At 44.4% G+C, this 24,225-nt stretch overlaps 2 protein-coding genes across 2 annotated transcripts in view; one reads left to right on the plus strand and one right to left on the minus strand.

The window, feature by feature from the left end:
- The window catches only part of Anxa13 (annexin A13), a 78,943-nt gene extending 58,662 nt beyond the window's left edge, over positions 1-20,281 (minus strand). The window contains exons 1-2 of the mRNA XM_052161554.1: positions 20,215-20,281; positions 19,882-20,072 (exon numbers count right to left, since the gene is read on the minus strand). Of these exons, the coding sequence (XP_052017514.1) occupies positions 19,882-20,072; positions 20,215-20,281 (258 nt within the window). The remainder of the gene's footprint in view (positions 1-19,881; positions 20,073-20,214) is intronic.
- Fam91a1 (family with sequence similarity 91 member A1) overlaps positions 20,059-24,225 on the plus strand; it is a 37,866-nt gene continuing 33,699 nt past the window's right edge. Inside the window, exon 1 of the mRNA XM_052160415.1 lies at positions 20,059-20,354. Within this exon, the coding sequence (XP_052016375.1) occupies positions 20,283-20,354 (72 nt within the window). The 5' untranslated portion in view covers positions 20,059-20,282. The remainder of the gene's footprint in view (positions 20,355-24,225) is intronic.

Raw genomic sequence — 24,225 nt, forward strand, 5'->3', positions numbered from 1 at the left:
GAGAAAAAGAATTAGGGAATGTGATCTGCAGGAGTAAAAGCCACCAGCCCAGTGGCGGGAATCACAGTTTTCCCAGCATCATAAATATTTAATTATTATAAATTGTAACAGGTGCCGCACAACAGAGAGGCCATATTTATTTATGCCTTTTGGATTTCAAGGGTTCATAAAATGGAGATTCTGCACTCTGGGGAAGGGGTGCAGTTGGCAGTGTGTGTGGGGGAGTATCTCAGTTGTCATGGCGACTGGTAGGGCGGGGATCTGCCCACCTTTCTACTTCCACCGCCTGAAGGCCAGAGCGGGGTTCTCCAGGATCATTGCTCTAACGCCATCTCCAAGTTTCTCTATTCACTGAAGAGCCTGGGAGCATTCTAGGCTATTTTGCTCCCCTGGCTATTGCCTCCAGTGGTTTCCCTTTACTCTCAGGGAAAGTCAGTGTTCACAGTCACCTGCATATCGGGCCCTAGAATGCTCAGTCCCCCTTACGCCCCTTCCCTCTCCTGGGTCTCTCCCACTCATTTCCCCTTTTGCTGTGTATTCTGGGCACTGCTCTCTCCAAGGTGCTTCTAACAGGCTTGAGCACCTTTGAGTACCCTGTCCCTTCCTGCCACTGTCGCTATGACTTCTGCTTCCATGCCTCTAGGCCTCTGATAAGATACTACCTCTGAATAGTCTTTACTGACCGTCTTTTAAAATCTGCAACCTCCCTGTCATAGTCCCCTTGAAGCTAATGTACCTCTGCTGATTTCTCTTCTTTTCCTTGGACATACCTATCATCAGATCAGTGTTTTAATTAATTTTTTAAATATTTTTTAAAGGTGTATTTATTTATTTATTTTGTGTACATGAATACACTGTAGCTGTCTTCAGACACACCAGAAGAGGGCATCAGATCCCAATACAGGAGGTTGAGAGCCACTATGTGGTTGCTGGGAATTGAACTCAGGACCTCTGGAAGAGAAGCTAAGTGTTCTTAACCGTTGAGCCATCTCTTCATCCCTTAATTGATTTTTTAAAATGGTACCAGGGATTGCACCCAGGGCCATTCACATACTAGGCAAATGCTTTTCTCAAGAGCCCTTGGTGGATTTTTTTTTAGTATATATTAATTAATATTAATTAATTAAAATGAAGGAGTTAATTATGATAGATACATATACTATTTTGATTCTTTTCACCCCTATTACTCTTTAACTCTTTCTTCCCCATTTTGCATCCATACTGGCTCCCTTTTAGATCATGATTCATCCCCACACTGCGACACCTCCACCCCTTTTATATAAGAGAAAACATGATGGCCTAAACACACAGGGGATTAGAGAAACCTGCTTTGAGCTTGTCGTGAGGGAATTTCCACATCTGATTAGATTACGAAGCTTTGACCTAATCAGTGGGTTAGTCTCTTAAGGAAGCTATGATAGTATCCTTGAGAGGGACTAAAGGTAGGTGGCTGTCAGGAGGTGATCTGTGCACAGGCAGCCTAGCCTGGTTTCAGGTAGAGCAGCGACTTTGAACCCTGGAGACCTGGTGGGGGGTGGGGTGGCTTCTACCTACGACCTTGTGGGCGGAGCTTCCATCTGCACCTGCCAGAAGGAGTTCTGTCACCGCCCCCTGGACCCCGCCCCTGCTGCAGTTCCAGCCCCCACAACCCCCTGCGCCCCCACCCCCCAGGAGAGAAGTGTAGCTGTCAGGAGCAGCACCAAACTTTCCCCACATGTAGACAAGGTTTCCCCAAGCTCTCAATCCAAGCCAATGAGAAGTACCTACTGCCAAACCCCGGAGCACCCCCAAACTGTATATGAACCCTATCCTAAATTCTATAGTTTGAATAAAAAGGGTATTCGAGAATTGCCCCGCCATCTGGGAGTTTCTGTCATAAGAACTGTAACAGGAGGGAAGAGGTCCTCTCTCCCAAAACACCACCAGTCACTCCGCTGCAATCCTCCCTGGCTAGGCTGCCTTCATCAGCCCCAGACCGGACTGGGCGCGCAGAGCAACGCGGGTAACCAAGACAGTAGCAGCGACAGCTGAGGCTCAGAGATGAAGCGGCTGAAGCGGCTTCCCTGAGGCTTCCCTGAGGCAGCCCCTGCCCTCCCCCCTGCCAGAACCCTCGCACCCGCACCAGGCAGAGCCTCCACCCTCGGGCCCAACTGGACGCATTTCCAAGGGGCTGTACCCTGCTCTTCTCCTTCCTGTATTCTCTCTTCTCTCCTTCATGCCAGCCACTGGGGTGGTTTGAATACGCTTGGCCCAGGGAGTGGCACTCTCAGGAGGTGTGGCCTTGTTGGAGTGGTGTGGCCTTGTTGGAGGAAGTATGTCACTGTGGGGGTGGCTCCTGATCGTGTGGGAGCCACTCTTCTCCTACTGACCTTCAGGTGAAGATGTAGAGCTCTCATCTCCTCCTGCACCGTGCCTGTCTGGAGGCCATGTTGATGATCATGGACTGAACCTCTGAACCTGTAAGCCAGCTCCAACCAAATGTCGTCCTTATAAGAGTCGCCTTGATCATGGTATCTGTTCACAGCAGTAAAACCCTAAGACAGCCATTAAGGAAGAAGCACTCTGTTCTTCCATGCCCTCCCAGATGTGGTGGGGTCAACCTTCAGAAACTGACCAAACCAACCCTTCGGCCTTTGAAGGTACTGTGTGGAGGGTTTTAGTCGCAGCAATGTAAAAGTAAGGAACTCACTGTTCTTCATCCTCATCTTCCTCTGCCTCACTGGGATGAACTCCACAGGGACTGGGAGGTTGGTTGCTCACTGTAATACCCTCAGCACTTAGGACAGCAGCCGCCTCTCAGTAAGTACAGACATTTCTCAACTTACCACAGGAAGACCACGTCTCAGGCTCCTTTATACAATCCTAACCTAGTAGTTAAACGAGCAAAATATTCACAGACTCTAATTTCTAAAGCTGAACACTTGCTCAGTCTTTCATCGTGCAGAGAGAATAAATAAATATTTCCTTTATATAGTACTGATTTTGGGGCTTTCATCTTCCTCCACATAAACAAAGGCACAAATGTTGTTTCTAAACTAACTAAAAAAGTCATTTCTTACGCTCCTCATCCTCCCCACTCCAATCATGTGGGTTAATAAAGTCCTCAGAGCAGAGTCAGGCTATATTGTGTGGCGCAATCTATGCCTATGTGTCTGTATGTGTGCTAGGTGTTGAGGCCCACTCCCACCCCCAGAAAAGCTGTAGCCATTTTGTTTCATGCCTGCCAGTCATATGCTTCTCACATTTCTATTATGAGAACCTAAGAGCTAGACTTAATCTCTCTATTTACTGCCAGGCCTAAAACACAACTTGAGTTTTGGAAGGCATACCAGAGTTGGGTCTGGTGGCATATGCCCGCCATTGCAGCTGCACAAAACTGAGGAAGGAGGATGTTGAGGTCAGGGTCAGCCTGGTCTGTAGAAGATAGCATACTCAGCATGATTCTTTCGGTTGCATGTAACTAGAAACATAAACCTCAATAACTTAAGCGAACAAACAATGGTTGGCTCCTAAAATTCAAAAGGGTTGCTAACTTTAGGCATAGCTGGAGAAACAGTAGCCAAGGGGAAGGAAGAGTTCCTGGGCTGTGGACCTTACCTTGAGGTTAGTGCAGTGACAAATACCACTAACCACCAACGTGAGGAGGAGCTGGTTCAGCGGGGCAATATCTAGAGGGAATGTGAGGCACTGTTAAAATGAGGTTGAGGGATTTGGATAAAAATGCTTCTGTATGGATGTCAACAAAATGGTCAAAGAGAAAATCACGGGTGCCCCTGCGGATCTTGCTTAAAACATTGCTGGGAGGTGATGACATTACCTGGGGTGAGGAAGACAGCTAAGGAAAAGATTGTGGAGCTGGGAGAGAAAGGTTTTGATTTTGCATTAAGTCTGAGGACTTTATTAGACACACAGGGAGAGACGCCAAGCTGACCCTCGAGTGGGAACGATGCCTGTGCTAGAGAGAAGCATAGAAAGCCAGCTTGGTGTTGCTCTGGAGAGTGGAGAAGAGAGGGTGGGAAGGGGTCAAAGGGTGGGCAAGGGCAGAAGATTATGGAGCCCAGAAAGCAAGATAGGAGACTAAGAGAAGATGGAGTTGCTCCTGGGGTTGAGTACTTACAAGTCCTAGGAAGAGAGCAAAGCACCCAGGATATACTTCATTTTTAAAAACTAACCATATATATATATATATCCCTTGAACAGTAGCCAATCCTTCTCAGGTAATTTCATTTTTAAAATCAATATAAATACATTTTTAATTGATTTAAATTTTAAAATCAACCAATTTGACTTGATTTAGGCAAGAAGGCTTGAGGAGGATTCCTGTTGGCTTGGTGGGTGGTGTAGTGGGTTGGCCTAAGGCTGCTTGTATTGTAATGTTAAGTGCGGGTCCCAAGACCTGGAGTCTGTAAGAAGCCCCTGTGACCCTGCCCCAAGTTATTTCTGATTGGAGGATAAAGATGCCAGCAGCTAATAGCTGGGTAGAAGAGACCTAGGTGGGGTTTAGTTTTCCCAGGCTTGGAGTTGGAGGGGGAGGGGATGAAGAATGTGCAGAGAGGAAAGAAAAGGAAAAGCCACCAGGGATTAGCTGAGTCATAAAACCATGGCCCGTGGGCTAGCTAATTAGAGCTAACGGTGGCCGGGATGAAACGCAGTAAGCAATAGCTTGGAGTTACCAATAGGAAAGTAGATTCTAAGAGCATGGAGGCTAGGTACCTGCTCAGCTCTTGGGCTGATGAAGGCTTATTGTAAATATAAAGCCTGTGAGTGTATCGTTCATGCAGGAATTTAAATAATCTAAGGAGGGGTAGAACCCCTGGGTTAGGATTTAAATAATTTCTACAACAGGTGGGAAGAAGGAAGAGCAGGTGGCTGGTCCCAGGAGATCTCGTTCTGTCGTTGTCTTTAGCCACCTCATTACACTGAGTTAGCTAACATTCCATAGTTAGCTGAGTGACTATCAGTCAGTCTACTCCACGTACAGTTTCCGTGTTTATACCCCCAAGGCAAATGAACAGACAGGAGAGCATCTGAGCTCGCTTCTATCTCACGGTCGTTAGGGTTCCGTGGTCCCAGGTAGGACAGGGCTGTGCAGAGGAATATTTTTATTACTGACTCACCCCCCCCACCCCCTGATTCTATGCAAGCAATGCCAACAGCTAGAGACAATGGCCCCAACTCTGTGATTTTTATGGCTTTAAAAAACCTGATCTATGTTCAAAATGCTTGACTTTATGAGGGGACCTTGGGGGTGGATGCCCGAGATAAGAGCCCCTTGTCTTTTGAACTTCCCCGTGCGTTGGCTCTGTGCTGCGGGCACAGCAGCCGAGCTCAGTCGGCACTTGGTCAGCAAGGCCCTCTTTGAAAGTTGCCTGCAAGGCCACTGCGGTGCTCTGACACACACAGCCTGTGTGGGCTCCACCCAGGAGCCCCAAGCCAGACAGCTGAAGAAGGCTGCTTCAGATGGTATGTGTATTCCGGATGCTGTCTCGATGGAGGTCACAGGAAGTTGTCATATCAGCCATGCTGAGCAATAATAGACAAATGATTAATAGACCGGGAAGCAATAAATTACCTGCTGACTGATGTGCCGGTGGGGACGTCATCGCCAAGTGGTGCAATGAGGAGGGGACACATTGCATCTTGCAGATAACTGAGTCTGCCTGTCGTTTCCTCGTCGTTGAGACTTTTGGAGTCAGAGTGCTGGAATCGACAAATGGAGCACATATGACTAAGAACTCATCACGCGGTTTAGTTTACTTCTGAGAACTGACTTTAAAAATTCATCTCTTCACCCTGTTGTTAATCTTGTCCTCACCTTAAAAGGAATGAATTGAAGGTTCTTGGGTTTTGCTTCGGAGTGCATGGTGAGCAGCTAGAACCATAAAATCTCTTGAAAGTCTTCAGTGGTTGGAGAGGTGTAAGAGGTTGAGGCCACGCAGCCAACGAAGGCTGAACAGACAGCCGGCCACACAAACACACACTTGGACAAATATGCTTTTGTATTACAGAGTTGTTCAAGATAATAGTCAAAACCAGACTGTTTTTCCTCCTAGTAAATGTAAGAATATGGACAGGGTTTTTTTTTTTTATTTTTAGAGATTTTTCCCTATTTTTCATGTGCATGTTTCTATGGTGGTACATATATATATTCTTACATCTGTGCATTTATGTGTATACATGTGTATATATGCATTCTTGCATGTGTGTGTATATATATATTCATATGTGTGTATATGTATTCGTGCATGAATGTATATATATGTATTCATGTGTGTGTGTATATGTGTATGTGTGTGTGCACACTCACATGTAGAGATCCAAGTTTGATCAGGAATCCCCCTATTTCACCCTTCCACCTTTTTCTTCCAGCCAAGGTCTCTCACTCGGTCCCAGAGCTTGCCAGTTTGGTTAGTCTTGCTAGCTAGCCTGCTCTATGGATGCCATCTCCGCCTTCTGAAGCTGCAATTATAAATTGGCCACAGTACCCGCATGGCATTTAAGTGGGTTCTGGGGACCCAGTTTCCAGTCCTCACATTGGTCTGCCTAGAGCTTCAGCCACTGAGTCATCTCCACAGCCCATCTAAAGTTTGAGACGGTATATATTTAAAGTATACAGCACTATGTTTTGACCTGCATAAGCACAGGGAGACGATTACTGCTGTAAACAGGCAAACACATCCATCTTCTCACATAACCATGGGAGTGTGGTTAGAGCTCCTAAAGTCAACTCCCAGCAAGCTTTCCAGAGGATGAGACAGTCGTATTTGCTCTGGTTCTCGAGCTGGACATGGATGAGGTCTCTAGGTTTATTCATATTACATAACTGTAACTTTGTAACCTTTGGCCTACATCTCTTATCCGTCTGTTCTTTTGGACTTAATAACTAGAGTTCTATTCTTTGTTTCTGCTGTGGGGCCAATGTGTGTGTGTGTGTGTGTGTGTGTGTGTGTGCGTGTGTGTGTTTTAAAGATTTTATATGCATGAGGACATGGGGCATGAGCTTGGATATTTAGAGCCCATGTGAAAACTGGGCGTGGTGGTGGGTGCCTGTAGCTCCAGCTCTGCGGGGTGAGGCGGACACAGGTGGGTCCCTGCGGCTCACAGTCCACAGTGTAGAGAAATTGGAGAGCTCCAGGTGAGGCAAAGGAATAAGATTTGAGAGAGAAAGAGAGAGAGAGAGAGAAAGAGAAAGGAAGGGAGGGAGGGAGAGAGAGAGGGAAAGAAAGAAGGAAAGAAAGAAAGAAAGAAAGAAAGAAAGAAAGAAAGAAAGAAAGAAAGAAAGAAAGAAAGAAAGAAAGAAAGAAAGAAAGAAAGAAGGAAGGAAGGAAGGAAGGAAGGAAGAAGAAAGAAAGAAAGAAAGAAAGAAAGAAAGAAAGAAAGAAAGAAAGAAAGAAAGAAAGAAAGAAAGAAAGAAAGAAAGAAAGGAGAGAACAACTGAGAAAGACATTCGACCATGCTGATCTCTGGCCTGCAACACACACACACACACACACACACACACACACACACACACACACGCACGTGCACACACACACACACACACACCTACAAGTAAGTAAGATCATGTTGTGCTTCTCTTCCACGTCTGGCTTATTTCATGTAGAGAAACCTCCACTTCCATGTGCACAGTATCTGAGGGAGGGAAACCCCCTCAGTGCTTGCCAATGTAATAATGTAAAGACATTTTACATTCACACGCATACATTTATAAACATCTATTGTCGAGATTTGGTCTTGCTGTCTATTGTAATGCTAAGTGCGGGCCCTGAGACCTGGAGTCCACTTGTAGACCTGTGATCCGGCCCCCAAGTTATCTCTGATTGGTAAATAAAGATAACCAACAGCCAATGGCTGGACAGGAGAAGCATAGATGAGGTTTAGGATTCCTGGGCTCGGGGTCAGAAAAGAAAGAGGAGCAGAAGAAGGAGGAGGAGGAGAAGAGGAAGAAGAAGTAGAAGAGAAAAAAGGAGGAGGAGGAAGAGGAGGAGGAGGAGGAAGAGGAGGAGGAGGAGGAGGAGGAGGAGGAGGAGGAGGAGGAGGAGGAGAAGAAGAAGAAGAAGAAGAAGAAGAAGAGAGAAGGAGGAGGGAGAAGAGCTGCCAGGGGTTAGGTTGACCCTGAGGGCTGGGCAATTGGAGAAAGAGCAGCTCAGATGAAATATAGCAAGTAGTGAGTAACTCAGGGTTATCCTATCGATAAGTAGAGTCTAACAGCATAGAGGGTAGGGATCTGCCCGGCTCTTGTGTTGTTTAAGGCTTATTGTAAATATAAAATCTGTGTGTGTCTTTTATCTGGGAACTAAACGGTCAAAGGCAGGGTAGAAACCCCAGGACGGATTAAATATTTCTATGTCTGTAGTGGAGTGCCATTCAAACGCAAACAACAACAACAACAACAACAACCAAGCGAGGGTACTTTGCTGTTTGCAGCACCATTACGAACCTCTGGGCCCTTTTCTATACAGTTTTATTTATTGCTGACTTGGCTCCATTGCAGAGGGGTTATGGTGACAAAATCTACTGAAAATGAACTGTAAAGCAAAGACCGTTAAAAGAGAGGACTTTGAAGAGATATGTGAAAACCTTCTTGTAAAACTTCAAGTGCTCAGTGTAAGCCAGCCAGCCTGCTAGCATCATCATCATCACCATCATCATCATCATCATCATCAGCAGCAGCAGCAGCAGCAGCAGTAGCAGCAGCAGCAGCCCAGATGCCTGATTTTAAGTATTCCATACACACGGTGAGCATTTCACTTGAGGCCATTTTGTCCATACCATGTATCCAGAGCGAGGCTGCCCTGTGACTCTTACTGAGAAGCCCAGGAAAGGTTGGGATGCAGACAGGCCATGGGGGTTGGTGAAGGTGTGGCATTGATCTGAAGGCTGGGTTCAGAACCTTAAAGTCGTCACCAACACCCATCTCTGCATGTCGTGCCTCTTGACAGTTACCATCCTTGGACTGCCTGCTGAACTATAAGGAAAGTCTACCTCCCTCCTTCCCTCCTCTGTGCTGGGTGCTAGATGTCACAGGTGTAAGTGATGGAGAGGTCTCCATCATCCACTGATAATTGTTGATCAGCATCCTGTCACGCGCCATGGTGGTGCTGTGGTAGAGGCAACCTGTGCACACCAGGAAACTTCTATGGGCAAAGAGCGTTGATATCTCAGTATCAAATTTTGACCAATAGGCAGTCGAGGGCAGGAAAGAACCAATAGATAGACGCCTATCTATATCCTTGAGGTAACCGTTTTGAGGTGCAGTGGCTTCACACTGCTCTGGAGAGATGTCATACGGGACCAAGAAGCTGATCTTTCCTGAGAAGCTATTGCCTTCTCAGGAACCTAACATTAGCTTTCTGTCCTTCTCGCCCCATGTTCCTCCATGTGCTCTCGCTGTCCTGAGAGTGTACACGCCTTCCTCCCACCCTCCCTTCCCACCAAGGTAACGTGTAAATTTATCCATCTGTTTTTTAGAAGACTAGGGCTATGGGGCTGTTTCTTTGAGTGGTTGGATTTTTACCCCTGGGTGCAATTTACCTAATCTAATGAGGTCGTGTTATGAAGTAAGCAGAATCAGTGGGGGGGTGGGGGATAGGCAGGAAGAGGAGACCTTATAGTAGGATCTAGAAGTCTGGCTATAGTCAGACAAAACAATGTCGATAAAAGATGAAACAACAGAGGGTTAGAGAGATGGCTCAGTGGTTAAGAATGCTTGTAGCGTTTGCAGAGAGCCCAGCTTGGATTCCAGCCCATATGATGACTTATAATCATTCATACCTTCCCTTCTGGGAGAACTGATGCCCTCTTCTGACCTCTAGGGGCACATGTGATGCACTACTTACATGAAGACAAAATACTTGTACATGTAGAAGCAGGTTTTCTTTTTAAAAAAATTAAAAGTTGAAACAATACAAGCAAACATATTGAAAAAGTTGAAAAAAATATTGAGGTAGTATGCTGTTATCAGGTAATAAAGCTGCCTTTTGAAAACCTAGCAGAAGAGGGTGTCTTGAATCATAGGGGAACTGATAGAGGCTGCTCTATCCTCTCTCTGAAACAAGCCTTCTGGTGAGAAGGGGTAAGGAAAAAGACAGTTGATGGTGCTGGAGTTTGTGCTTGGGTGGTGTGGCTCAGTAAACTGTTTACCTTGCAGTCATGACAACCTGTCAGATCATACACAGCTTGGGCTTTACAAAATTGGACATGGTATACTAAGCTCAAAAGCTTAGTGCAAGAGTCTAAAACATCTGAGTATTAGCTGTATTATAATAATAATATTATACTATATTATTATGTATAATAATTATTATGGAGACTCTAGTACGTCTCGGTCTGTGGGGCTCACTGCAAGCCAGCCTAGCCTCCTTGCTAAGTTCCAAGTCTCAAGTGAGAGAGATTGTCTCAAAAGCTACGGTGGAGGGTTACAGAGATGGTTCATCTATTAATAGCACTTAATGCTCTTGCAGAGAATTTGGATTTGGTTTCTGGCTCTAAACTAGACTCTATTCTCACCACCTAAGATACATTTGTTTAAATGTCACAGCAACCTTTGGAGATAGATGACTGGCGTTATTCCCATTTCACACAGGAGGAATCGGAGGCCTAATGCTGGCTGTCTCCTGCCCCAGCTAAAGAGTCAAAATGAGGATATGAATTGAAGCTGTGACTCTTCTGGGCTGCACAACCAGGTGGACACAGTTTCCTATGAGAAGACTGACCTCACATCTTTAGGACCGATGTGGGATCAGGGTCTAAGTTTGGGGTCCTCGCTCTCATGCCAATTGTCACGGCTGAATTCTCTTACAGCAGGGCTCTTACTTGTCACTATTGGCATTTGGGGCCAGGAAATCTACTGTTTGGACAGCTGTCCTATGGGTTGTAGGTCAGCATTCACTAACAGCCAATATCACCTTCTTCATCATTTTTTTTGAGGTAATATCTCATGTAGCTCAGGTTGAACATAAATTTACTGTGTAGCCAGGGATGACCCTGAATTCATACATCCTGCTTGTTCTATCTCCCAGGTGGTGAGATGTGAGATAAGTACCATCAAGACAGACTTATTTTCTCTGTTTCAATGGTACTTATACAGAATATCTTCAGACATTGTGAAATATGCCCTAAGAACAAATCTGCTACCTGTGAAGAAATGCTGATCTAGAGAACACTGTGGCGTCTTAGGATCCCACTAATAGTTGTCACCATGATGAAATGGCATGACCAACCAGCTCAGATATGTTTCTACGGGTATAGTCCCACAGTATCATGCCAGTATTTGCTCATAGTAGGTGTGTCTAGTTTCTCATATCAGTGATAAATAGACAGTACCAGCTTGTACCAGCTACTAGGTTTTCATGCAATATGCAGTAAATCTTTAACTTTGTGGCTTACTAATGATCTGAACTGTCAGCTTCTTATTGTTGTTCTAGAATCCAGTGGCCACCCCAGGAGCACCGATATTTAGCAATTATAGCTTGTCAAGAAACTTAAAAGTGTCATCAATTGCTGTAAATATTTAAAGCAGTATGTTTCTTCCCTGACTTGATATGTGAACATATTAAGGCTTTGTTGTTGTTAGTTCCATTAAACATAGGACAGATTATAAATTAGGTTCACTCTGTCTATTTGAATATGTTCATAGGTTTTTAAAGGAAAACATCTCCTTCTCTCTCTCTCTCTCTCTCTCTCTCTCTCTCTCTCTGTGTGTGTGTGTGTGTGTGTGTGTGTGTGTGTATACATACAGTTGAATTGCTAAAGGGAAAAGCCAGTCTTAGTTGTACGTTTATTATTCCTGAATTTGAGTCGTAGAGGCAGGAGGATCAACTGTTCAAAGCTAGCCTCAGCTATGGGAGGTTTGTGAAAAATAAAACACAAATTATCTCTCAGTTGGGCTTCTGGTCTAAAAACACCGGATCGAGTCAGCAGTAGCAATCTCTCTTGTTATCCTGAGGCAGCATCTCATTATGTAGCCCAAGCTCGTTCAAACCCATAATTCTTCTGGAGCAGCCTCTTAGGTTGTGTGGTTATAGGCATGTACCACCACATGTGGCTATTTTTCAATTTTTTCCATGTACTATTCATGATAAATTCCTGGCAGCAAAAAACTCCTTTCATACATGGTTCTGATCTATTCCAGCATTAATGTCCAGAAAAAGCATCTTCTCCCAGGAGTCCTTAGTGAGGTTTATTTCCCTGCTCTAGCATCTTGCACCCAGGCCTACATTATGTACCCTACTAAATCATGTACCTAGATTCTCCATTCTGCTTGCTCCATGCCCTACCTAAACGCTTAACATAGTGCTTGGCACATTCAAGCCATTTGGTCCGCATTTGCTGGAAAAACTATATCTGTTCATTACATTGATAGTTCTTAGCTGATTTTCATTTCTAGACTCAGGAGTCAGTATTTGCCAGCAAAGAAGAATCAGTTTTTAATATTCTTTCTATTGCTGGCCTGTGAAGCTTGGGGTTAGCATAGAAGACTGATCTAGAGCTCTGTGTTTTCTTTCCCCTATTTATAGAATGAGATATTTCCCTTTATCCCTAAATATAATCAATGTGCTTCTTTGACACTTGGAAATTAATCATGGGTTTCACATTAATCTCACCAATGGAGTTTTTGAAATAGCCTCTTCTCAGGATGGGTTGGACTTGTGTGCCTGAAGAAGCCACACACATGCTTTAGATTTAGAAATTCAGAGTCCTGTCACATAGAAGTCACTCTTGGGGTCCTCTGAGTCGTGACTCCTTCTGTGTGTCCATGGAAACCTTCCTTGTTCAACCTTGACATGCCTGGATGTCCCCGAGGTCTTGTCTTGTCATACTGATATCCCAGAGCACAGATAGTGAAGGGCTATCACTTCAGTTCAGTCTCCCCTCTTATCTCCTGTGCAGGAAACAGGTCTTAGTTCAGATTAAACTAGCCCATCATTTGGGTTTAATCATCATTTGATGATGATAGCCACACATGACTATTTCCATACACAAGAAGATAAATCTGCTGTTGCTTCTTCTGGGGCTGACATAATTTTCTTTGTGTCCTTACCCCACAGAGTAGTAGGAATGAGTGTACATGAGTGTGTGCGTGTGCATGTATATAAGTGTGTGCACATGCATGCACTAGTGTGTGTATGTGTGCATATGCATATAAGTGTGTGCATGTGTTAGTATGTGTGTTGAGTGTGTGTGCACACGTGCATGTGCATGTGACTTAACTCCACTAACTGAGAGACTGGATTTGGTCTCTCTATGTTAACATGTTGTCATCTCTCTGGGGTAGTGACTTCTGCTGGGTTGTTTTGGGGTGCCATGAAGGCTTTATGGTCTCCCCTGCTTTCTGTTAAGATCTGGCATGGGAGCTAAGAGAATTCTGAAAGCATCCTGTTAGCCAAGCTCAGCTTTCAACATGATTGATTGGCTGAGATTCAAAAGCTATTTCATATTCCAATGTTGAAACTTGGATTTCTTTATAATAATTTGTATTTTCTCAAAAGAACTACAGGTATTTCTGGGGTTTAAAATTAATTTTAACTGATTTTTGTCTCCCTGAGCACATTTTTTTTTGCTGGTATATAGTTCAAAAGACTTTCCATATTAAAAAATGAAGAAAAAGAAAAGAATAAAAATTAGTTTGCTCTGTGGTTTTAAGGTTTCTTAAAAGACGTAGTCATTCGTTAAACCTACAGGAAAGACAATTCACATTTCTGTGACCTGAAGAGCAAATATTTCCACAGCCAGACGCAGCTACTGGCATTTCCCCAGAATCAGCGGTAGCCATAGCCAATAACGCTCCCTATCTGTCACTCAGATCTCATCTAGAGAGGTTACAGGACCATCCTGCTCTTCCACACCTTGATCTCTGACCACAGTCTGCACTAGCGGACAACCCGGTATTTCTTGTTCAGTGGTGCAGCACTCCTTGTTGCTAATCATGTAAACAGGCAATGACATAATGCAGAAGGAAAAAAACAATAAAAACTATTCCAGCGGAGTCCTAGGCCGTGGCTGAGTATCTTAATAGGCTAGAAGGACCACAGCAGACCAATGCATAAGTAAAACACAAACTCAGGTAGTCTCCACATTGGCTCAGAGTGTATGCTTTTTTTATTTTAAATTTATGAATGTCCTGATTTCTGTCAAAGGACAGGAAAAGGATTTCCTTTGCGTTTAGAGGGAGTTGAAGCTATTCATTTCTTAGACTAGGAGACCCAGACTGGGTTGATCATTTTGCACATGCGACTGAAGTATTATGTTTGCCTAAGCATAATATTTTCGATTACTATATATTATATGGTAAATTTGATTGTTGTATCTGATCAGCAGAATGATTGGCTTAGCGAATTAGAATTGGATATTAATCTTTGTCCACACTCATTTTAGAAATTTATGGAACAAATTCTTATTGAGTACCTGAGGCTTTGTGAGTAGTTGTCAACCCTTCCTACACATCAGAATTCCTGGAGATGCTTTATAAACAGGCAGCACCTGGTTCCCAACCCCAGGGATCCTGACATATTCCCTCTGGTTTGAAGTCTGATTGATCTGGTGTGAGATCTGAACCCTGGTATTTAAAAGCAAAGCAAAATAAAACAAACTTCTCAAGTGCTTCTACCAGGACTGTGTCTCTGCTTAAAAATACTATCAACACTTTAAAATTCTGTTTCCCTCCCTTAACATTATCTACATTTTAAAATTAGCTAATTTGCTGGAGGAATGGGGACAGATTAGAGGAACTTTGACGCAGGAGGATTGCTACAAGTTCAAAAAACCAACCCTGGAACACAGAACCCAAAGAAGATTAAAACAAACAAGCAAACACGTCAGAACAATGATCCATTTTCAGTCTTTGCTCTTTATCATAGACGCTGTGAAAATATTCTCAACTAAATATAGCCTGAGCTTCATAGCTGCCTGGCTTGTCTTGTGGTCCTGTCACCAGGAGCTACTTAAAGGTGTGAAGGGGGCGGGGGGGGGGGGGGGCTTGAGACAGGACTGACTTCATCTGGATCACTGCCCAGTGAGCCCAAGTGACACGCCTTGGAAAGCACAATCAACAGTATTTCGTGTTATTAACTAATGAAGATGAATTAGGAGTTTCAAAGACTGCCAGGCCCACTGGACTGAGTTAGATAACAGGTGATAGGCAGAAGTAAGACACCAGAGGTTTCGAATGTAGAAATGTTGTATGAGATCAGCCCCTGGTGGCCACCTTCAGTACGACAATTGCCTAGCTTTGGGGTGGAGGCTTTTTGGTTTGACACTTGAATCTTCCTTTCCACATCAGATATGGTGACTGTTTGGAACACAAACTGACTCCAGATGATAGACATAGAGTATTCCATATTGATACACAGTATGGAGCATTGGAGGTTTTAGAAGGCCGTATGGCAGAGCGCCTGTCGGCTTCTCTGTAAAATAAGCTGTATCTCTTCACCTCCTTGCCACTCTTTGCAAAGGAAACAGGCCAGACACTGCACTGCTGTTTCTTTTTGAGACAGGGTCTCCTTGTTAGCAGCTCATTCCCACCTTGAAGCCATTATGCAGCTCAAACTGGCCTAGAATTTTCAGCAATCCTCTGCCTCAGCCTGGAATTACAAATGTAAATCTCAATGGGCCCACTATTCACAGAAACCCCATAATGCAAAAGGAATGCCCCATGTTACTCTGCTCTTTCTGCCCTCTCCAATGTTGGTTTCTTTAGAATTCCATTCAGGGGCTGGAGAGATGGCTCAGCGGTTAAGAGCACTGACTGCTCTTCCAGAGGTCCTGAGTTCAAATCCCAGCAACCACATGATGACTCACAAGCATCTGTAGTGAGATCTGACTCCCTCTTCTGGAGTGTCTAAATACAGCAACAGTGTACTCACAATAGAATTCCATTCAGGGGGCTGGAGAGGTGGCTCAGTGGTTAAAAGCACTGGCTGTTCTTCCAGAGGTCCTAGTTCAATTCCCAGCAACGACGTGGTGGCTCACAGTCATCTACAATGGGATCTGATGCCCTCTTCTGGTGTGTCTGAAAATAGCAACAATGTACTCACAATAAGTAAAAAAAAAAAAAAAAAAAAATTTTTTTTTTTTGTTTTTTTTTCTCCGAGACAGGGTTTCTCTGTGTAGCCCTGGCTGTCCTGGAATTCACTCTGTAGTGAATTCTACTACAGAATTCCGCTGCTGCTGCTGCTGCTGCCACTTCCGCCGCTGCCGCCGCCACCCGGCAGTAAATATTTTAAAAATAGAATTCCATTCAGTGCCAGTATTCAAAAATTTTCAGGTAGAGAAATAGAGAGGAACATTTTATACTCCAAACCCCTAAGGAAGTAAACGGTAAGACAAATAAAAGGAGTTCTGTGTTACTATTTCTGAAGACGGTATACAGGGGAGGATGGCTGGCTGGGGTGATCTGTCTAGATGACATTTTCTGCTCTTTTGATAAAGACAGAGGTTGAAGCATTTCTCCACTTCAGCACAGGGGGCTGATGATTTCCACCGTGAGTAACCACCATAGCAGAGAGTAGTAGGAAATGGGCAGGGGCTCTGGTCCATGTGTCCTAGAAAGGTAGCCTTTGTCCAGCTCCATGCTGAGGGCTTTCCAAAGTTTCAGGAGAATCCTCAGGATTTTCATGAGAATTCTGCTCGGCGCTTCCAGCGCCCAGTGTTTATCGAGTACCTGAGCTAATGTAAGCTTGAACGGCAAGCAGACTAAAGCCCCTGCCTTTGGGAGCTTCTCATCTAACAAATAGAATGATTTAAAACAATGAATTCACTTACTAACCAAGTTGGATGGCAATATGTTCCCATGCCTGTCTATGGGGAAAGATAATGCAGCGTGTTGGGTGGCAGAGGGCTGGAGATGTGGTATAATTCTGAACAAGATGTCAAGCAAGGTTCAGCTGTGACATTGCTTCATTCATTCAATGCATGTAATACTGAGCACTTATGCACGAAGCCTAACTCAAGGTACTGAAGAGAGACTTCGGAATGAAACAAAGTCCTTCCCACTAAGAGAGACAGACATTGCACAGATACCAATGCTAGCCAGTGATTCCTTGCAATGAAGAACTTAAACTAAGGCAATTCGTAAGGGACACAGAGCCTCCGGCTCCAAGGTATGGGGAAGGTGGCAGAGAAATTAGCCAGGCCAGGGACAGTGTCACTTGCTGTAATCCTAATACCGGGGAGATAAAGTCAGGAGGATCTGAGGTTCAGCGGTTTCCTCAGCTACATAGTGAGTTTAAGGCCAGCCTGAGCTACATGAGGTCATCAGTACATTTTAAACAGACTCAGGTTGCTCAAGGCAGTTGAGGAACTTTCTTCAATCTGATCTAGTATATTGGCTGAGAAGGCCTCACATGTCATTTGCATGTCTGTTACCCAGGTGTCTTTGGAAGTTGCTTGTGGGATGGGTCCTGCCACAACACTCTAGTTTCTGATCTCTCTAGAATTTGAAAGGCAGAGACTGGAGTCAGGAATTTTAAAAAAAAAAATGGGATTAATTGTCTTCCAAAAAGGCCCAAGAGGTCAGCAGTGCTGCCCAGGGAATCCACTTGGTAGCCATTGGCCCAGGGAGCTGGGAGCTGTCTTGTCCCTGGAGTCTCCACACAGCGGGCCCTGGACCTCGTGGGTTAGACGGCGAATGACCAGAATTGCTTTGCTTCCTCGACACCTTGAGGAAGTGGAGGCAGCTCAATCCTTCCAGGAGCATCTTGTATTTTTATAAATTGATCTGATACCGACTCCCACTCTGAAGGGATTGCTATATGTCTTCTTCCTGTCCACAAAGCTTTGACCTGATGCTATTTCCCCCTTCAAATGTCTGCTTTTGGGGGCTATATACTGAGAACCTTTATAAGTCACCATGGTGAGATTTTTCAAAGGTCTGTACTTTTCTGATTTAGCAGCCATCCATTCGCCATTACTAGCTTCTGTTGAGTTCAAATTAGATTATTTGAAAAACAAAAAGGAATGGGTTCATGCCAAGTTAACTGTTTTTTTTTTGTTGTTGTTGTTTTTGTATTTTGTTTTTGTTGTTTGTTTTTTTGTTTTTTCGAGACAGGGTTTCTCTGTGTAGTCCTGGCTGTCCTGGAACTCACTCTGTAGACCAGGATGGCCTCGAACTCAGAAATTCGCTTGCCTCTGCCTCCCAAGTACTGAGATTAAAGGCGTGTGCCACCACTGTCTGGTGCCAGGTTAACTGTTATCAGCAGCTGAAACAAGGATTTATAGGGATTTAAAAATGAAGATGTCTTTAATTTTCTCATTATTTACATTATACTAGATAAAGATTTTGAAAAGTGCTGTTTATTCCACATGCAGAATTATGAAAAATGTAGAGGGGGGATTTATGTCACTAACTCTAAGTGAACTTTCCCAAAATGGAGTAGAAGACAGAATATTTCTATGAAGGTTGTCCCTGAGAAACTCAAAGGATAGTTCTAATAGCCCTTGGGCTGGGCTTGGGCAGTTGGCTTAGCAGCTAAAATTACTTGCTGCTTTTGCAGAGGGTTTAGCACTCAGGGGGAGGCTAACAGCTGTCTGAAACCCAACTTCTGGACACCTGATATCTGAAGCCCTCTTCTGGCCGCAGGCACACAGGTGGTGCACACACACATACATACAGACAAAACTTTCATACATAAAATAATAAATAGTAAAAAATAGTGGGTTATCATACAAAAGAGTGGGCTGCTCACTTTCCTCTTCTGATAGGCCTAGAAGCTGTGCATGTCTCACTGAATGTTAAAAGATAACGCTCTACTGCAGGCAAGGGACTGATACAGAGTTGGCAGGTCATACTTTTGAATACTGTTGCATTATTGGAGTTCAGTACATTTTAGCTATGTTGAGGAGGGTCTCAACAGGATTCTCAACAGAATCTCAACAGAAGCTACTGCAATCTGATAACCAGATCAAAATACATCTATGTAAGAGCAATGTGTACCATAATAGTTTTTTTTTTTTTTTTTTTTTTTGAGACAGGGTTTCTCTGTGTAGCCTGTCTCTGTGCAGACCAGGCTGGCCTTGAACTCAGAAACTCTCCTGCCTCTGCCTCCCAAGTGCTGGGTTTAATTTAAAGGCATGCAACATCACTGCCTGGCGCCAGGTTAACTGTTATCAGCAGCTGAAATAAGGATTTATAGGGATTTTTTTTTGAGACAGGGTTTCTCTGTGTAGCCCTGCCTGTCCTGGAACTCACTCTGTAGACCAGGCTGGCCTCAAACTCAGAAATCTGCCTACCTCTGCCTCCCAAGTGCTGGGATTAAAGGCATGTGCCACCACTGCCTGGCTACCATAACAGTTTCAAGTAATTAGATATAATGGTATGCCTCAGACTTGCCAGTTGTTAAGGTATGGATTATGCGTCTTCAATGTTTTCAGTTCGTATCAGTAGTGTATAACAAAACATGACTTAAAAACACTGCTTTAAAATGAAAAGTAGACAAACACTGAAGTCGTGTCTTGCAGTTAAATGAGCTTGCTTAGGAAATTCGATACACTCTGGAAGAAAGCGATACACTTTGGAAGAAACCTTTCGCGAAGACTTCAGGAGAGCTGTAGGGATACCACCCTAGTTCCTCGTTTAAAAAGCGATTGAGGCTAGCTAAAATTTTTGCATCTCAAATCCCTACATTTTAAGAATTTGGATCTTGGAAGGAGTCCAACGTTCTTCAATCCCCAGGATACAGCCAATGCTTGGAAGTGATGACGCGCTAGCAACTCTGGGCCAATGGGTGGGGGCCCAGGCGTTCTCCGGGTCCCTGTCTGGTTCGCCAGGGTGGCGAGAGTGGTTCTTCCATTAGCAGCGCTTTTGCTCAGACATCCGACCGCTGTGCCTTTAGCCGTCTATACAGAGCCACCGGAGACACACATTCGGGAAACTGAGTCACGCACGCTCTGCGGTGCAGATCCGAAAGCCTCTGTTATCGCAGGGCGCAGGCGCGGCTGGCGGGGCTCCGGAGGGTCTGTGCGTCCCGCCTTCCTCGCGCCGCTCAGCCACGTGCAGGGGGGCGGAGCTCCACGCTCAGCCGGAGGCCAGTGAGCGGAAGTGACGTCGACACAGAACCATTTCCGGCAGGCCGAAACTAGGAAGAAACTTAGAGCTGCTGAGGCACGGCTCGTAGTTGCCGCCACCGTGCCCCGTGGCCCGCGTCGTGCGGACCTGTGGAGGCCTGGCCATGGGGCGGCGCCGTACTCGTGCGGCCTAGACGTGCGGGCTCCGCTGACGGGCGGGGTTCTCGCGGGCGGCAGGCGGCGTGGGAGCCGCGGCCACCGCGGGCCTGGGCTCCGGCATCATGAACATCGACGTTGAGTTCCACATCCGGCACAATTATCCTTGGAGCAAGTTGCCAACTAACGTGAAACAGGTATGGCTCCGCCCCGCCTCGCTGTCTGTCGCCTGACCTGCCGATGGTCTAGGGCTCGGGGAAACTGGGCGTGCGCTGTCTCCCAAGAAGGCTGGTGTCCCCCGGACTCTCCTAGTACCTCGGCCCGCAGACTCCATAAGCCAATCGCCTGCCATCTAAAATAAAGCCCCCGGGCCCCCAAACTTTAGAGCGGTGGGAGAAGGCAGTACAAAGCGACAGTTCAAACGAACCTCCTCTGTGGGGTATCTGGGGGTTGGGATGCCTGTTTAGAGTTGCATGTGTAACTGAAAGCATTTAAAGTTGGCCCTGGAAGACCAATAAAAGTTACTAAGATGAGGAACCAAGACCCTCCACCCTCGGGAAGAGGGAAGAATAAGTCTCCCGAGCTGTGATCAGTCACCAGAGTTCGGAGATGCGTTTCGATCCATTTGGAAATGGCAGAATGCGTGAGGGTGAATAGCTGCTGAGGCTGGCAGGGTAGTTCGGCCTGATTTGGAAGGGTATGTGTGGTTTGTGTTGTCGGACTTTGTCCTTACACAGGCTGGATTTATAAAGGATGTGTCCCCGGGAGCACGATCGGAAGGTTTTTGTGTTTTTGGTTTTTAAATCTAATGCTTACGATGAGTGATAGTTTTACTCAGTAGCATTTACTGAGCACGCGCGCTAGTTTTTATGCCTCGGTTTGGATGCAGATAGTTTGCAGCACTCAAAGATCCTGTCTCCACAGAGAGTCTCTTTTATCAGAGCCAGAGTGAATGAGCTGGAGAAAGGACAGACCAGGACAGGTGGTTTGAACTCTTAAGAAGGCCTTGACGTGTGTGCTACATGTGTGTGTGCCACATGTCAGACACAGGTTTGCTGCCCGCCGTTTCTCTTTGAGTTCCGCTGACTTGTGGTTTCTCTTGGTGATGGGCAGCAGGTATAATTTTGGAATGTATGGAATGGTGGTGGTAATGGTTTTATGATTCTTGTGATTTACTTTGAGTCCTACTTCTAGGAAATGAGTTAAGGGTCTGGTGGGCATCACATGACAAAATAATACTTTGAAGACACCAGAACCCTAGATAATAAGTAGCAAGGTGTGTTTCAGGGACAAAGGTCTCTAGGATGTCAAGGATGTCAAGTTTCAGTTCTTGAAACTTGAAGAAAACAAGTCTAAAACTTTGGGAATAAGTTCCTCTCAAGTTTGAATGAGTTTGGCAGATAGTTTTTGTTCTTTAGACAAATGTGTTCTGAGACATATTTGAAGACAAATAGAATAAATAGTCCTTTATTTCCCTTTTAAATAGCTTATAGCCAACTTAAATAATTGATTCTATTAGTATTGGCAAAAGCCTCCTCAAACTTAATTGTTATTATTAAATCTAATCATAGGACAGCGTTAAAACTTAAGTTCAAATATAAACTGATTAGTTTTTTGCATGTAGAACCATGGAAAGGCCCAGTTCTGGGCTAGGCTAAGTGTGCCCTTTGGATGCGTTTGCTTCTGCAGTCTTTCTCCAGCCTTATGGTTGCCTGACGTTAAGGTCTACTATAGATGACCTCACCCTTCTGTCTGCTTTCTTATCTTCAGCACAGGACCTTCTCATTCTCTCCATACTGCCCTGTAGTGTGGACTGAGGCAGTCCAGTCCTCTCACTGTCTGTTGCTGTCTATAGCCCCCCTCCCCCCAGTTCCGGAATCGCTGCCCTCAGCCTTGTGGCCCCTGCGCTGTCACCCCTCATGCACCACAGCTGTCACCCCGCCATGCTGCCTTTTCTGCTCAGATTTTGAGTTAGGTTTTGCACCCTAAGCATCTGTGTACATGGTTGGTTTTTGTAGCTGTTTGTCAGTGGTAACAAGGCATTGGTTTGAGATGACTCCTAAAAGGCTATAAAAATCACAACTGTATTAAAAATGGGGATTTCCTATGGTAAGGAAAGAATGTTTTCAGGATTTTTCTGTAATTTCCTAATATTAGGCATTCATTTTTGACATGTGTAGGAAGAATATGTCTTTTGGTATTGTAAGCACTAAGTCTGTTGATATGACTTCCAGTAAGTTTTGGTGGCCTCAATTTGAAACTGACTCATTTCTCAGTTCTGAAAAGCTGGAGGAAGGAGACTTGGATTAAAAAAATAAACAACTTACAAGCTACTAGCTCCTCCCCCTCAGCCCCCAGCTTGGATGAGATGGAGAAAAAACTTGTTTTGTTCTTTGGGTCACACTGGACTCTAGAAGGCACATTAAAAAGCTGTAGATGGGGCTGGCAATGTACAGAGCCTTGGGTTCCATACCTAGCACAGGGAGAAAAAAATGTAGGTCAGGCCATTGTTTTCAGGAATTTTCTATAGTTTACTGATATCAGGCATTCATTGTTTAACACAATGTATAGCTATTTTAATTTAAAGTGAAATTCTATGGTGGGTCCATTTTTAATATGTGGTTATTTTTATTTACCTATTTATACTTATTTTGTAGACAAGTACCTATTAGGATATCTACCTTGGGGCTCATAGGCGCCTTGGGGTTAGGAAGTTTGCTTTCAGGGTTATGTGTGCTCTGTAAGTTATGCTCATTCCCACATCCCCTGTTCTAGTTCCTCTTTGAAGCCCAGCTGCGTTCAGCAGGCCTTCCATGCAGCCCACAGTGTCCTAGTGAAATGACTGGCTTCCCTGTTCTGCTATCTGGGTCTGTTGTGGTAACAGTGATTTAAAATGATGGGAGATTTGGAGAAGGGTAGAGAGTCAACCAGTTGCTGAACAGATACTTTATTTCAAATATTTCTTGAGGGAAAAATAAAACATTCGTTGTGTTTTTAGGGTTTGTGAGCCCTAGCATATCCACTGATGGGGCCGATCACATGCTCCACACCTAGTCCTAGAGCTCACGAAGTAATAGAGTTCACATTCTTCAGTGAGAGACACACCGATAAATAATGCTAACTTAAAGGACTTACTTTGAACCAGAATGTCAAAGCCTCAAGTTTGAAACTTGCTGTCATTGTAGTGAGATGGCATGATTGTGTACAGTGCATGTGTGTTTCCTGAAAGAGAGACTCTGCCCTGGCAGCACAGCTGTGGGAACCTGGACAGATGCACTGACTTTCTGACGCCCTCAGAGGTCATTGGTACTGACAGGAGCCTTGCTGCAGAACAGAGGATGTTGGGTTAGCGCCTCCACAGTGCACTCTCCTCTAGAACTTGGGATGTGGTGGAAATAGCTCATGCACACTCATCCTGGCTGAGCGTGGCCATTCCTGCAGCCTGTCCAATTACATACAGGTTATTTAGTTAGGTGTTTCATTTATCTGATTGCAAAACATATATGGCTTTGGCTTTTAAAAACCTTTAGAAGATACAACCAACTGAATCCTTTAATTATTTTGTCATTAAAGATGTCTAGTTTAACTTCATAGTGTGCCAGAAGAAAAACCAACACAAAAACAAAAACACTATACGTAGTTATTAGAGGCAAGAGAACATTTTGATATTATACCAACTTTATGGTCACACATGAATGTTATGTTGACTATGATCAAGCATATTTATTCTGTTTTTATAGTTCCAGCTTTGAACTTAAAATACTATGTGTACAGCTAGAAAGAATTTTATTATATACAAGTCTGTATATCTGTCTATGGGACCACTGACTGAAAATATTGCCAAAAAAAGGGTTTATCCTGAATGTATACAGACTTATTTCTAGCTTTATTCCATAGATAATATAGTCTAACAATGTGTTAGTAGCTATTAGAAGTAGTCTCAAGACAATTTAAAAATATGCAGGAAAATATAGGGTGTGAGCAGATTATATGCACATGTGATGCTCTTTTCTTTTCTTTTCTTTTCTTTTCTTTCTTTCTTTCTTTCTTTCTTTCTTTTTTATTTTT

Source organism: Apodemus sylvaticus, chromosome 17, assembly GCF_947179515.1.
Source record: "Apodemus sylvaticus chromosome 17, mApoSyl1.1, whole genome shotgun sequence".
NCBI lineage: Eukaryota > Metazoa > Chordata > Mammalia > Rodentia > Muridae > Apodemus > Apodemus sylvaticus.